The following is a 16,500-nucleotide window of genomic DNA, read 5'->3' as shown; positions in this document are numbered from 1 at the left end:
GCAGCAACCTTCTAAAAATAACCAACAACGACAAACGACCAGTAGGTCCAGCTAGTGGACAAAAGAAGGAAGAGATGTGTATATTATGAGACATTTCAACAAAGACGTGAAGCTCTCTTTTCATGCATTTGCCTGAAGGAGAAGCTGGGGGGAGGGTTCAGGTCTGTTCTTGTTAGTGTAGCACCGTATCAAGGATTCCAAGGAGGGTCAATCATTCTGGAAGCTGCACTCTCAGTCAGTGTGAGTAGGGGAGAAATAATAAGCTCATCCAACATGTCACTTTGGAGCGTAATATCCTGTGTAATCCTGGAGACATTGACATTCTCGGGTATGGCAGCCAAGGTTCAGTAAATTTCTACTAAAACAGATTTATTCCTAAATTATGGACCCCACTGTATTCACAGTATATTTTGTGTTTTTGACATCATGTCTAGCTGAGGTATTTAATAGGTTTACAGGGTGGTGTCTGGTACAATTGCCTGGTAATCCTGTGGATTAATTCAAGGACTTCCAGGGATTAGTCTGTGTCAAATGAATACATTAGAAAGTGTGAAGTGAAAACACTGCAGGTTTAATGTGACTTCCTTTGTAGTAGGGATGGGCATTTGAGGTTTCTTGATCCTAACTAAGGGGAAAATTGATGGAAAATGTTCACCATAATTATGCAACCAATTCTAGATGGCAACATATACTAACGAAAATGTTTTTAAACCACTCTTGTTTTAACACTAAATGAAGTGAAAAAGATATGGATTGCAGACTGAGGCAAATTTGAGACCCAACTATATATACATCTTCAGAAATACCTACAGGCAACACAGTGAATAGTAGTTATCACGTCTGCCTCACAGTTGTGAGGTTTGGGGTTTGAATCTCTGCTCTGGCCTTTGTGTGTGGCGTTTTCATGTTCTCCCTCCATGTGCGTGTTTTTTTTCCCCCCCCCCCCCTCTGGGTACTGCGGCTTCCTCCCACATTCCTTTGTTTTTTGCGGTTCTTTAACCAGTCCCGTTCAGCTGCATGGCCATACAGAATGGTGGATCTGTAAGCTTTTTATGCTGGAACAGTTTTGCTGTGCAAAAGGGGAGTTTGAACTCCTCACTGCTTATTTTTTTATTTTTCAATTATTCTGCGGTTTATTGAAAACTCAGCTGGAAAGGTAAGGGTTTTAGGGGACAGACAGAGGGACAGGACGGACAAGGGGAACATGGGTGCGAAACACAGCAGAATAGTTAGACATTCTAGATATCTGCGCGCCACAAGTTGTGCGGGGTACGGAAGGTACGGATGAAGGTGCCCGAGCCGCCGGCCCCCGCGCGGCGATCTCCCGAGACCACAAGTAACATTACAACAGTGAAGTGGTGTTCTTATTTGTGGATGGGGGGGAGTGGACACCCGGTGAAGACACGCAACAACTAACCAATAGGACGAGAGGACAGAAAAGGAGTCAAGCCAAGAGAAATCTGAAGGCCCACCGCCCACCCTATTACTATGGTTACCACGTCACCGACTCGCAACCATTAACCGTGTACCGTGATCTTGTGTGGTGGGGTGTCGTGCATTCAAATTGGGGAGACTGGTGGTGGTGGTGGTGAGAGACGGTCACAGGGCAATGATGATCCCAAACCAACCCCCCCACACCCAAGCCCACCAGCTCCCCGAAGGATGTGCGAATGTATATGATGGATTAAAAATCAGGGGGTGGCGGATACCGGGCCAGAAAGCAGGCCGGAGTGCTGGAACATCTGGCCAAGTGTCCTCCCCAGCCAGACACTGCCCTCCCCCCCTCTGATGGGGTGTATGAGCCAGCACCCGGCCCGGCATTTTGTCTTCATGAGTACTCTCGTACAGCCCCCCCCGCCACCAATACTCGGGGCTCCTATCTCCTCTCAAGACTAAGGCTCTGCTCCCTGAAAACAGAAAACGCCAATATCAGGATGAAAATGCTTTTCACCACATAGCACTTTGCTTGATTGAGGAAATGTGGAGGAATGAAGTTCACAATAAATGTCTTTTGTGGTCCTTGCAAGAAAAGCACCCCCTGGTTTCAGAAACAAATTGTCATGGTCTCTTTGATTATACATAATAAACACCATATTATTCACTTGTCACATTGGTATGTTTGTGCACAACTCAACATGCTTTGTGTTAAGTTTTTGTGCTCGTGAAAAAATTAAACGACTGTTTGCATTTTATTGTGCTGTTATTGTGAAAGGCTGACAATTAACAAAATGTTTCTTTCTGTGTGTTAATATTCTGTGATGCTGTCAAAGACTATTTCTAGTCCCATAATGAACTGTTGGTTGTCTTTTAATCCCGTCAGTAGACAATGTCAATTTTCTCTTAAATTCTGCCAGTGTGGTGCACTGATGAGTCGTTTAAAATACCGTCACCCCGCACAGTTCTTGCTTGTACGAATAATTTCTAACTCCAATTGTTTTTAATCAGTTTTTCATTTCCCTTTACTAGCGTTGATAGCTGATTTTTATGCATACTCGGTCTCTCCAGAAGGCTTTGAGGTGCTGTGCACACTGCGCTCCATAGGAAGAAAATCTCACAAAAAAATGTCACATTAAAATCTCAGTCAAAAGATGATTAAGCATAATCAATCCCAACTGTTTGCTAGCACAACATGGGAGGACGTGGGAGGGGGAAAAAAGCTTTTCTATTTGCATGTGTGTGTGTTTGTGTGGTGGGATGAAATGTCTCAATTAATCCTTTCACACACACACAAAGAATCAGGTGTATCTGTGTGTGTGTGGGGGGGGGGGGGGGGGTGTTGGAGTGGGCAGGTGTGTGACTGAGTGTGTGTGTGTGTTTGTGCACACACACAAGCCGTTCCATCAGACGAAGCCAGTTGATGTCTCCACTGTGCTTTGCGGCATTCCCACTCCCTCTTCTTTTTGCTCAGTGATTTATGTGACCCAGCCACTGTTTGAGTCATATGAAATATGACAGGTGAAGGAAAGTGGAGGCCTGATCACCCCTAAGGATTGAGGACATTGCCTAGCCACCATGAAAGAAACCACATTTTTTTGTGCTTGCTTTCAAAATTTAAAAAAGTCAATAGTGCGCAATATACATGGGTATAGGGGGAAATGGGGGGGGGGGGAAACAAACAAGCTTTCACATTTTAAAAATGTATCACGCCATCTAGAGGTTATGAGACAGGTGTGCAATTTAATTCTAACATGCCACCGCCATATAGAGGTTATGAAAAAAGTGTAGCCTACACTTTCATTCCAATATGAAAGGGGTACATATGACTGCATAATATGTACAGTTGTGCTCATAAGTTTACATAGCCTGGCAGAATTTGTGAAATATTATTATTATTTTAAGTACGACTGATGACTGAATAACCACCATCAGTAATTTGTTTATGGTTATGTTTTGTTGACCGATAATGCTTTTCTGAAATGCTTGACAGTTTAATTTGAATCCCATTAAAACACAATTAAATGTTTCGCCTGGCCTTTCGTTTTCTTTAAAGAATTAAGAATTTTAAAGTCTGCGTGGATAATCAAACATATGAGCACAAGTGTGTGTTTTCTTATTTACTAAATCAAAGTAGAGCTGTGAATTTAAAAATAAGAGCAAGTAAATAAGAATTACGTGTTCAAATAAAGTGCTTCAGAATAATTCTTTGAGAAAAAACCTAACAAAATACAGATAATACTTCATGTTTTGATTATATGGGTAGAAGCAAAATCATGCATTGTAAAAATGCATTATACTTGGGTTTGGGGGTGCGTATTATACATGGGTGCGCATAATACACAAGAAATTGCCGTATTTATTACTAAAACTACTTTATTACACTGGCGAACGGTGACTAAGCAATGATGTAATATTATCTGACATATTTGGCCGCATCAAAAAAAAAAAAAACATTTTGATGGTTCTACATTGTTTTTGCATTCCACGTAATATACATACATCAATGATCAACTGGAGAAAGGAGACTGGAGACCTCTTCTTTTCATGTATAACCGCTTCATACAGCAAAGACAATGCATGTTCTGTCTTTGTTTTATGGTTAGTTTTGTTTTTTTGTTTTTTGTGACAGTGACCGCCTGGAAAAGTAATTTCGGCCCTCTATATGTTCCACATACAATGAGGACTGACAATAAATGCTACCATACCATATCAACACTCTATACATAATTACAAGTCAAATATGCACTGTGGGCGAAGTGTTTGTGGGTGGGGTGGGCGTTGAGGAGTTGCGGAAGCCCACTCACGATCGAGCATATGCATAGCGGTAAAGAGTAAAAGTGTTGATCATTTTGGATCTTAATTTAATTTCACTTGAAACATAAAGCATAAAGTGGAATTGCGGTGTGATTCAGCCTCGGAGATGGGGGAATCACATTCATCAAAAAAAAAATCAATATTTTAAAGTGAGAAAAGTAGCGCTATAATATTGTACTTTATGAAAACATACATTAGTGACATAATTATACAGTTTTTGTGACACTTTCTCATTCAATGCACGCTGTGCTGCTCATTCTTGTGTATGATCCTTGGCCACCTGGTGGCAGTATAAAGGCCAATTCATTCTTCACACCTTCCTGCCTGGATGCAGCAGCATACGTATCATATTGCAAGCGGGGCGTGACCTGCCTTGAAATCAAATGATATTCATATAGTGATTCTTCGCAAAGGATATATTGTCCGTCTACATGTGTTGCTGCAAAGTTTGTTCAAATGTTCGTTGCTTAAAGGGTTCTCACACAGCCACATAGATGCTAATCATCGCCTATGTCAGCATTATCCTTAAGCTAGCAGACTACAAGCTAAACTATGTGGATTGGCGAAGATCCCCAGCACCTTGCACAGGATGTAAATGTTAGATATAAATATTTTAAGTATGAAGAATTACCATTTGAGACCGTTGAAATTACAACTTCGATGAATAAAGATTTTGTTGACTTAATACATCTTGAACTGCAAATTTTCTTTGGTAAATCAGTGTTTTAGAGCAGCTCTTTTATTGGATTTCGCTATATTGTGTGGCTGTACATCATGACTGTCCAGTCAGTGCACATTTCCAGCATGCACCCATGGCCTCTGCCCCTTACCATTTCCCACTGTGAAATAAAGATAATGAGTGAATAAAAATGAAGAAAGATAAATAAACCTATGTAGGCTTGCAAGGTCGAATGCTTGAAGTAGAAAGCTTGGGGGATTCGTCTATGTTTACAATGGTAATCCAGTGCTTGCTCTTTGCTCTCTGACAAGGACTCATAAAAAAAGCAAGAAAGAAAACTAAGTCAGAGCCAATATATGGTTGTAGATGGAATGTTCCTTGAAGATATCCTCTCGCTTTGGGTCTTATTGTTTGCCATCTGTATGCAACTGAATGATGGCACAGACTGATCGAAGCCAGCTAAGAGTGAAAGTGATTCACTAATGGAGTCATTTGTCCAACAAACCACTTTGGTGCTTTTACCGTTATCGCCTCTCGGTGGCTAAAGTTGAGCAGAGATGGTCGCTCTTGAAAGCACTTGATATTCAACTGTGGCTCTCAAGGCTGTCATTGGTTTTCATGGCTTCATTTCTGCAGATTTAATTACAGCAAGACATTATAAAGTTGTTTGAAGTGGGACATATGGCTGGATGTTCTTATTGAAGTCTTGTATCTTGATACAAAGCATGCAATTAAACTACTTCTTGATATGCAGTGACAATAAAAGGAACATTGACACTTATGGTCAAATTGTTGCGTTACGACGTTGCAGTCAAAAGTAATTTAGTTTTAAAATGGACAATTTCAAATGGAACTAGCATCTTTTCATTAAGTTAGTTATCAATTATTTATTCCTTGTGCTGACACCCTCGATTGGAAATCACTGTTACCACTTAGCTGTAAAAATCTGCACTGTTGTGAAAACTCCAGGTTTCTTTAGTGGGTGTTTTATTTAGTAACTGTTTATTTATTTCAATATTCATGTCCCATGTATGAGTAAAGCAGAAGGTCAAAAAACAGACCAAATACAAAGGGCACATACTGGACAAAAATGAGAGTATAGTGGTAGATTATCAGGGAAATGTCACGGTCGCTACACCACTGCTGCGACCCGCCTCGCAGCCGGATATTGCTTACAAATTCACAATTGCTCCCATTAGTGCCACAGTGGAGAGGAACACATTCAAAGACTGATCGTCACATCTTGGGATATGAATGAGCAAAATAAAATCTTTTTTTTTTTTTCCTCCCCAGGATGAGTCAGGAGTTAAACAATGCATTTCCCTTCACTGTTAATAGCCTTTCCCGTTCTCGAATGTTGAATAATAGTAATATCAAATCTAAAATGGTCAAATAGGTACACCCTCTTCATTAGTTCTATGGATCTGTGCATTTGCAGTATGAATAAATAACAGGACTTATCGTGTTTGCACAATATTTTAAGACTATACATGCTGTATAGTACTGGGTAAGACAATTATAATTAAACAGTGCATCTTACATAGAATGCTGAGTAGACCGGCACCGAATTGAACACATTCATATGCATTTCTGCCCAAAATTACTCATACTGTGGTCTAATTTACAGTAAAGTCACAGTAAATTATTATTTGTTGAATGGGCATCTGAGCAAGAAAAAAAGTATCAAAACACGTAAGTTGTTGTTAAAATAAGTATATATTTCAATGATGGACACTTTTGAAGGTTCTGAGAAGCAAACCCTTTCAACTGGCGGCACCTAGGTTGAATCAAGGGAAATATCAATGTGGGAAATTAAAGCAAATTTGTCTTTCAGATAGCAGCAGATGGATTCCAGGAATCTTGTGCGTGTTGAATTGGGTCAAGTCTTTTCAGTACTCTCATTTTCTCCAAATACCGCACCTTAGCTCAGGTGATTGATGATAATATTGTTCATTCTGTTCTTATTTACCCCCTTCTATTGTGGAGATTTTCTAGGCATTACAACATGGTTACAAGTGTGTCGAAGCAGCAAAAGTGTGTACTCAATAGTAAATGCTGTTTTTGTTGTCTTCCTGCCCTGTATAGTGCTGGTTCATGCGGGCGTCACTTGGTTTTCTTGCGAAAATATGTGTGAGGAGCATGCTTCTAGACATACTCATTCAGGAACAGTGCCTTGAGATACAGTAACTTCCATTGCTCTGTCGTGATACATAAATAATAGACTTGACTATACCAAAAATGCATTACAAACACAATAAGTTGTTAATGTTGCAGAAAATCGACTGCATGCGCTTCTCTTGGAAACCATAAAAATACATTTCTGGATATATAGTGTTTTGAACAAAAATGTATAATGATTTAATTTTACAATCAAAAATGTTGTGGGATTTGTCACTTTTCGTTGAACATATTCAGACAAGGCATTGAGTAATCAGACGTCAAATGTCTATAGCAAGGGTGTCAAACTCATTTTTGCAACATTTAATGAATTTGTTAGAAAGATACTGTATGTATGTTTGTGTGTGCACATTGATAAATCTCATTTGCATTTGGTTTTGTAGAAGTAATTTTGCAATACAGTCTTCCTGAGAAACTTGATTCTTGATGGCAACGTAATATTTTCTACTGGTTGGGTAGAGTCATTAAGGTTGAGCACTGTATAATTTCCTCATATAATTACATAAAAGCCCCTGCATTTGATTATTTTTGGACCCACAATTTGATGGCTCACTAGTTATGAATGCAGTATGTTCCAGCACAGTGTTTCCTGGTGAAGAATAGATAATAATAATTATAATACTGTACCTTGAGGTACAAGTTTGTGTTGTTCTGTGACCATATTCATATCTCAAATCCTCTTTCCCCATTGGATTGAATGAAATGCAATTAATCCATTCCAACCCAAAACACCAAAATTCCGTTGTTTTTGTTTTTTTCATATGAAATTTACACTCCAAGTCATTTTACTTTATGAAAAACACAGTAATTACATTTGCTTTCCACATTACCTGCAAACACGCAAAATGGGAGCACAAAACATGACGGTACCTGAAGTATTGTCCTGTCCTTGTTCTTATTCTGTGGGATCGGGATCTGTTGGCGGTTGGCAAACTAGCTTAATGGCACATTACTGCCACCAACTGATATTGTCCTGCCACTGCAAGTAAACCAGTGTGAATCGATGGTGGCCGTATGTTGTGAATTTTGCCGCCGCAATCTAGCGGTGGGGGTCTGAAGTGCAGTCATATCTCAAACGATTGCTCGTATCACAAGGCAAGAAATCGACTGGTATCCCGAAAACCCCGTAAGTTTTTTTGATATGATCTGTCATGGGGGCAGTTTGTCATTAGAGAGGAAAGTCTGGAGGCGCACAACTACACACACCTCACTTTTGCTCTTTTTATCCGTACACTTTGTGGTGTGCCAGTCAATCTGCATGTGTTTGATAAGGATGTTGGGGACACCCAAAGGACTCCAACATGAGCTTTGTAGCTTTTGAGATTGGATTTTAAATGGCTTTTTCCCCTCAGTGCATTTGTCCAGCACTCGCAGGCAGACACACACGCACATTGTGTTTGCGCCACTGGCTTGTACACGTGAGTGGACTATGTGCGGAAAACGTGCAACACGTCACGTGACGTCATTGCCCCAGATGGCTCCGTTGATAAATATTTTGCCTTTTTTCGATATTGTAGTTAGTCGTTGTGTGCATTTTAGTTATGGATAGTTAAGAATATAGTGCTTCGTCTGTTTTATTAGTCATTACTGAAACAAAGGCTGAAAATTGCTCTACACTTATGACATGCACCGTGACTGAATCAAGTGTCTTGGTTATTGACTTGCCTCATGTTCCCAAGCATTGTTGTTTGTTAATGATAAATATCTGTTGCCTGAGCATAAATAGCACATTATCATTCAAAAGTATATTCAACTCTGGCAGCTAAATCAAAGTAACTGGAATGTGACTACTCTAATATAAAAAGTAACGCGTTACATTACTTATGATGTCACCGGACCACACAATTTGAGTAACGTTACAAAGTAACGCGTTACTGGCATCACTAAGTTAACTCACAAAAAGTTTAGGGATATTTGGCTTTTGGGTGAAAAATCAGGATGAAGCTAAATTTCACGACACCATAACCAAGGGTCAACATAAATTGGCCAGCTGTCAACGTTTCAGTACTTTTTGCTGGTTTTTAACGAGCTCAGTTGCGCATTTCGCAGCAGATGTTTGATCCGTGAATCTGCCAATACGGTTCAGTTAGAATTGGGATTCAAACAGTCCTCTATCAGGCAATTCACATTTTGACGCTGCTCTCAGAGGGAAGTGGCCACTGATCTAGTGTCACAGTGTGTTGTAACATATACGGAGAGACTGGAAGAGTCACAGAAATGCATAGAAGCGGATGTCATTGGAAATGTATTTATTGATTTATGGATCAAACACCTGCTGTGAATTTTGCTGTCAGCTCCTTGTTGTAGAATAGCAAAGTGTGCAAAAACAGTCAAACATTTAACAATTGTACTGTAAAGTTTAGAGAAGGTCAACTTAAGTTAACTTTCAAAGGTTATACAGTGGAACCTCAATTTAACGGACTAATAGGGGTAGGGGGTGGTCCATTAAATCAGATTGTTTGTTAAATTGAAACACTTCTTTCCGTGACCTAAAAACACCAGTACAGCACAAAGTAGTTGTGTAACTTGTTTTCGCCGATCTAAAAAAGCATCCCTGAGTCAAAATGTTCATTTTAGTCTATGCTGCGGGCTGCTAAGAAAATGGATGTTCATAATTTGGACACCCATTTTTTTTAAACCATGCAAACCGTTTTGACCCAGCCCCCTAAAAGAAACTGAATCGAGTAACGTTTGGAACCAGAATTGAAATGAATAACCAGAATCGGGACCGGAATCGCTCAAATTCAAACGTTGCCCAACCCCAGTAACAAGTACGTACCCTGTTGTTGAAATTCTGACTGTACCTTGAAGGTATCTGAATGTGATTGGATAAATGAGTTGCAAGGGGTGGGGCCTGTGCAGTTGAGGATGGCAAGGAGAGTGAGTGAGTGAGTGAGCAAGCTTGTGTTTGGAAATGCACTTGACTATCATCACCTTACCGTTGACTACAAAACAAATCTGAAGTCGTCCAACCCCTATCCTGAAATATTATAGTAGTATATGTTGGAATAAAGTAGTCTGAGTACACCTTTTCAATTTTCATTATACAATGCCCACTATACTGTCTTTTAAGAAATGCAAAATTAGTAGCTAATGGGGCATTTTTCTTTTCTGGGGGGGTTTCCAGTTCCTGTAACACCCAGAACGCTGCAAACGCCAGCTGGTCCAGTTCATATTGATGCTGGTGGAGGCTCAATTATACTCTTCCCACCAACTCCGCCTGTGCCAAGCCCACCTCTCCTCCTGCCATGGCGATGAGCAGTGAGCCTGGCATCGAGAGGCTGGAGTCCAGTTCTGAAGAACAGAGCACCAGTCTCACAGACATGCTGGCCGCCATGTCCACGGAAGATCTGGGTGGTTCTGTGAGGAATGGACGTGCAAAACTGGACAGGGATCAGCCCAAAAGGACTCAACCATCACGTCCTCAGTTGTCTGGGAGGAAGTTCTCTCTACAGGAGAGAGGCACTTACCTCTCCTCCGGAGGGGGCGACACACACGTCTCCCCTCGGGTGGCTCGAAGGCCCACGGTGGAGTCGAAACGTGTGTCCATATCAGACTCTCAGGTGAGGATTACAACAAAAGGAGGTTTTCTTGGAGTCTTTTTGTCAATTTTGGGGATGTCAATATCTTATATGATATCTAGAAGAATTAAATGTTGATGTGAATGCTTTCCAAACACATTTTCATCAAATAAATTAGTTTTAAAGGATATAGCTAGTCAAATGTCATGCGGCTATAGGCATGTCATCGCTTGACCGAGATAGCTAAGGTCACATTTTCTGCGGTCGACAAGCCACACTGCACGACGTAAAATTCCTAGGTCATTCGGTTACGAAGCGCCTGATTTACGAAAGGATTTCACATGCAAAAAATGAACGTAAACATTATTGCTCATGCAAACAGATGATGAAGCTGATCTACTAATGGTCTGCCAAATATGCAAAATTGCTGTGCAGTTCATTTTGCACGTTCTAGTAGGAGTATAGGTAACCAGGATGAATTTAGCATGCGCAATGTGATTTATCAAACCTGAAACCAAGTGCGATTGCGCAATTTAAGTCTTTAAAGACTACGTCTGAAAGGACTGTGCTCACAGCACCACCGTACGTAACCATGACGAAGAGGCACAGGCAAAATGAGAGGCGATGCGGACAACGGATCTTATTAACTCGTGAACATTTTTTAAATGCCACAAACAAATCGGAAATGATAGCAACCCGCTCGTCAGCAATGTAATTTGGGAGGTCCTGAATGATGGAAGGGCTGAACTGGACCTGGTCACCTATGACAAAACTCATTTCAACCCTGCATTTACTTCCATCTTGGTCATTTCAGCGCGCAGTGTGTCAGTTGTCTGGTGCTGGCCTCCGAGCACTGCGTGTGCTGCCCGAGAGTGTTATGCAGGTTGGGCGCTCGGGACAGGTTACGTAAATCAAACAATACATGGCTTTTTCAGTGGTCGCTGGCTTCCCCGAAATTATCGGCGTGATGCATTTCTTTTCTGTAACTCACTTACAGTATGTTTGTCTGTCTGTGACTAACACTTCCTATTCCATCACTTCAAACTTAATTTTGCGCTTGCAGTGCTCGCTCTAATTTGTGATGGTGAAAACCATCAGAGCTAGCAAAAATGCAAAACCCTCTTTTTAAATATGGTGGTCTCCACCACTTTTACACCTGTTCCTAAAAGCGTGCAATCTGCGAGTGAATCCGCTATTTAGCGCCCACTATTTGCGATCATGGTAAATCAGGCCTTAAATGTTCACATTCTGTGATGATTTTCAAGCTGTATACTGTACATGGCGTTGTTGCGTCATCCGTTTTGAAAGCTTGTCAGCAAGGATTATTATAATATTGGAGTGTGATATTTTTTCTCACGCAATATATTCTATGATGAGATTTAGCCAGTGATTGATGTTAATAGCGTGTTTGTTTTTCCAGTTTAATAGAATTGTTTTCTTAAATGCAGCCCTACGGGGGGCACAAGCCAGTGCAAACTGTAGGCCGGTCCCAAGCCCGGCTATATTAGCTGGAGACTTTTTTCCAGAAGTGGTGTGTAATTTGGATTGGCTAGCTCTGCGATTTTTGGCGAAATATTAATACCCAAATACTTAATGTTTCCTATAGGAATAGGGTTATCTGGGATTTGGTCTGCAGGAGTCCATGAGTTTGCTGTTATTGGGAGTATTGTTGATTTTGTCCAGTTGATAGAGTAATCTGATATTTGTGAAAATGTTTTGAGATTGAAGACCGCCCATAGAGAATACTCGGGTTCCTGTAAATAAAGAAGAATTTCATAAGCATACAGATTTGATTTTGTGTTCTGTCACTAGCAAGCAGATACCTTTTTAATATTGGCATTCTGACGTATAGCGGCAGCAAGAGGTTCGATGAATATGGCAAATAGCATTGTGAGAGTGGACAGCCTTGTCTACTTCCTCTTTGTAAAGTAAAACTTTGTGAAGTAATACTAATTGTGGTGACTGTCGCTTTCGGCGAATTGTATAATGTTGCTATCCAATGTATAAATGAATCTCCAAAGCCAAATTTGCGAAGTACTGCAAACGGGAAAGCCCAGTTAACTTTATCAAAAGCTTTCTCTGCGTGACATGATGATGATTGCATTTAGATTTTTACGCTGTTACATGCTTATTAAATTTAACAGATGTCTGACATTATTTGTGGCACTTCAACCTTTAATGAAGCCTGTCTGGTCATAGTAGATTATCAACGGGACTACCTTTTCATGTCTCGCTGCGAGGGATTCCAGATAATCGTGATATCTACATTAATCAGCGATAAGGGCCGATAATTAGGGAGAGTGTGGTCTTTACCTGACTTTAGTCAAAATGTAATTGAAGCTGTGTTCATATGGCTACTAATTTGACCTTTATCGTTTATCTCCTTGACTGTTCTGAAAAATAGAGGCGCGGGTATTGGCCAGAAATGTTTAATGAATTCAACGGAGATTCCGTCCGGGCCAGGCACTCTTCCCATTTGGACATTTTTTTTAATGAGTTATGCAATTCCGTGATGGTTAAAGGAACATCGAGGCTGTCTTTAATTTGTGTACCTAATTGAGGAATGTTTAGATCCTTAATGAAAGTTTCAATTTATTTTTAGTCTGGGTGGTTCGAAGATGCTATCATAATTGTAAAATATTTCATGTATTTCTAGCGGTGACTGTGTACAGTTGCTGTTTAAATTTGGAATGCTGTAATGAATGACTTTTCTTAATTGCGCTGAAGTTGGTTCGCAAGGAATTTTCCAGATTTATTATTGTACTTGAGTATGATATGATTCGACCTCTCAATACAGCTTTGCCGGTTTCCCACAGCAGAGATGGGGATATGGTTCGGGAGTCGTTGAGTTGCAAAAACTCGTCCCAGTCCTTCCTTACGAAAGAATCAAACTCCGGGTCCTTCAGTAGGGACGTGTTGAAGCGCCATGTTGGTGGGGGTCCCAAACTTGACTTTTTAGATTGAGAGAAATTGGTCCATGGTCGCTGATGATCGGATGTATTTTGGAGGTAATTCTTTGAGCTTCCGAATTGTTTGAAAGAAAAAAATATATTCTTGAGAAACAGTGGTGAACCGACGAGAAAAATGTGTATTCTTTTTTTTTGTATGGTTTTTCAGCCTCTATATGTCAACAAGACCAAAGTTGTCCATATACTGCTCTCGTATACTGGGGCATTTGAGCGCTCTATTATGGGATTTAGCAGTAAGGTTAGAATCACCTCCCATGATAATTGTAGAATTGGCTGACAAGTTTAACAAGTGTGTAAAGAGCACGTGAAATGTGTAGTTCCGCTGACGTTGACATCATCTTTGATCGCAGTATTATCTAATCTTAGTTCTCTGACCTGTTGTTGCGTGAACTCCGATCTCTCTCGGAGTTTGGCGATCTCTTGGCGACGCAAGTCAGCTGTAATTGACAATTTCTTGTCGATTGAGAGGAGGACACTAGTCTGTGTGTCTGTCGAATCGAGTAAATCCTCGAATGAAGTGGAAGAATCAGCTTGTTTTCCTCTTCAGCGGCAGCTTGAGGCGAGGGCTCAGATCCTCCGTGACAGACGAGTTGGCGTTGATGTAGCTCTCTCCGAGTTACCGCTGCTAGGGTAGCTGGCGAAGGAAAAGGGAAAAGAACAAAGCGACCAGCCGCTGCTGAAAAAGGAAAAAGAGAAATTTTGTCTTGTAATAGCTGCTTTTCCAAGTGTTTTTCGTCTTCGGAAATCACGCAATCTCTCGCGTTGTCACAGCATGCTCACCCCATTCTCCAGCCTCTAATGCCGAAATGCTCAAATATCAATTTGATCACTGCATCATGGTTTCACTCCGTCATGTTTTCAACTCCCGCCATCATGGTTTCTTCGCCGTGACTTTGATTACTTATCCTTTGTTTTTGAGTTTTTGTCTCTGCCTCCTTTAGCCACTGCCCTATTTTTTCCTGTTTATCTTCCACTAACCAATCAAAGCAGTGCTGTGTGTCTAAAAATTGTGGGGTAAGCACTTAGGTAGATGTATTCGTGGGAGAATTCCAAATGAAATATCTATCATTCGACAAGCACAAATTAAACTGTTTGAAATTCGACATTTTTATTTTCCTAGTCTATGCGATTTACAGTCAATGATTTATTCCTTATCAGCAATTTGATTGGCTTCTATAATAAGACATTAAACAAAACCACCATGATGACAACAGTGATTTGTTTTAGAATACAATTATTTATAAAAAAAAATAAAAAAAAAAAACATCTGCCCCTAATGCGGAGTTGCCTTTGAATTAAAGCAATCCGTTTCAAGGTGGCCCTCTGAATGTACTTGACCAGACGAATCTCCTTTCAGACGCTTGTTCTCAACCTTGCCCACACTGCCTCACACCATCACACCAGTCAGCAACCTCCAACACAAAATCCTAGTCCCAGCTGTGATGAGTTTTTTTTTTTTTTTATTATTATTGTTAGCCCAGCAAGCAGCGCATTATATAACCTGCTTCATAATATATTTTTTGTTTCTAAAACAACAGCAACATGAGCTGCTACTGTATTTTTTTTGGTCATGCTATTCTCGTCTGTTTTGCACCATCAACAAAATATTCTTCCCCCACTCTCAGCCTGGAAACACAAGCCTCAGGCACTGTTCTGGCTCAAGCCAACATCACCTACCAACTCTCATCAGAGATGTTTTCCATCCATTTTCACTATGAATCCATCTCTTGATCCTACTATTTAAGCACTCACCAACTTTTGTGTGTGCGTGTGTGTCCCTGCGCCATCCAAAGCCTCTGACTGTGCCGTGGTTTGCTCTCCTCTACTGGCTGGCTGACACTGATTTGTAGTGGCGTTGGTTGCTATGGAACTGCAGAGCAGCCTTTCTAAGCAGTAGCACTCTAATGTACTTGCAGAGAGTAAACAGAAAGTACTGACCGCACCATCGGAAATCAACTTTGGACACACACACACACACTGTTTTTTTCTTTCCTTGGCCAATGTGTCAAGAATGATTGATGATTCAGGTTCCTTCTCTCCTACTTTCCTCTCCTCTTTTCTACCCTTCCCAGGATTGTATCCAGTTGAACCAGTATAAGTTGAAGAGTGAAATTGGAAAGGTGAGTTTTTAGTTTTTTTTAATATTTAGGCTTGTCGTGCTTGAAACAATAGTCGCAGGTCATACAGCTGCATAATCAACTACATATCTCATAAAATATGTTTTTTACTGTGGTGTAACTTTTGGTTCTACAATTTTAGCTGTTTTTGCTATGAGGCACAAAGCATGAGAAACCCCTATCTTTGCAAAGGCAGACTTGTCGATAGAACTTTGGTAAGACCTTTCAATCCAGGTGTACGCATTTAATCTTAGGATTAGATATTTGATAAAAGGATGAACATCTTTCTGTCATGAATGTGAAAAGAAATGGACTATAGCAGAGAACGCTCAACTTGATGTTTCGAGATTTTAGATTGTGGCATGCATTTTGGAAGGACTAATGCACACATGTGCATTAGTTACACACAAATCACGCAACCTGTCTTCCACACATGCTTGGTTTACTTTAAAAGCAGCAAGGTGCCAGAAATGCTCGAAGCACACTACCCAACCAGAAGTGGTGAGCAGAGATCCTGAAGCAGAGTGTGTGGGAAGGTGTACAGGCCCAAAATGTTTTTGAATGGATTCAGTGCACCCGTCGTCTCAGATGGATAATTTGTTTGTGTTATTAATGAACGAAAAAACTGGGGTTTTAAAACTTAAGATTCTCATGCACCTTCGAACCCTTTTTGTTTTTATTTTGCAGGGTTCCTATGGTGTGGTCAAACTTGCATACAATGAGGATGACGACAAACATTATGTAAGTACGCAAAACTATTGAAGCGCTTTCTTTCCCTTTAAGAC

The 16,500-nt window shown here is 40.5% G+C and overlaps 1 protein-coding gene across 7 annotated transcripts in view; it reads left to right on the top strand.

Moving 5' to 3' along the window:
• Nucleotides 1–16,500, top strand: part of camkk1a (calcium/calmodulin-dependent protein kinase kinase 1, alpha a) — a 53,309-nt gene that overhangs the window by 13,605 nt on the left and 23,204 nt on the right. For 4 of the 7 annotated variants that reach the window (XM_061703359.1, XM_061703358.1, XM_061703356.1 and 1 more), the window contains exons 2-3: nucleotides 15,671–15,718; nucleotides 16,403–16,456. In XM_061703359.1, the coding sequence (XP_061559343.1) occupies nucleotides 15,671–15,718; nucleotides 16,403–16,456 (102 nt within the window). Of the gene's footprint in view, nucleotides 1–10,235; nucleotides 10,672–15,670; nucleotides 15,719–16,402; nucleotides 16,457–16,500 lie in introns of all 7 variants that reach the window. The other 3 variants (XM_061703362.1, XM_061703361.1, XM_061703357.1) reach the window with 1 other exon arrangement.

This window comes from Phycodurus eques, chromosome 17, assembly GCF_024500275.1.
Source record: "Phycodurus eques isolate BA_2022a chromosome 17, UOR_Pequ_1.1, whole genome shotgun sequence".
NCBI lineage: Eukaryota > Metazoa > Chordata > Actinopteri > Syngnathiformes > Syngnathidae > Phycodurus > Phycodurus eques.
This window is presented reverse-complemented; position numbering and strand designations above follow the sequence as displayed.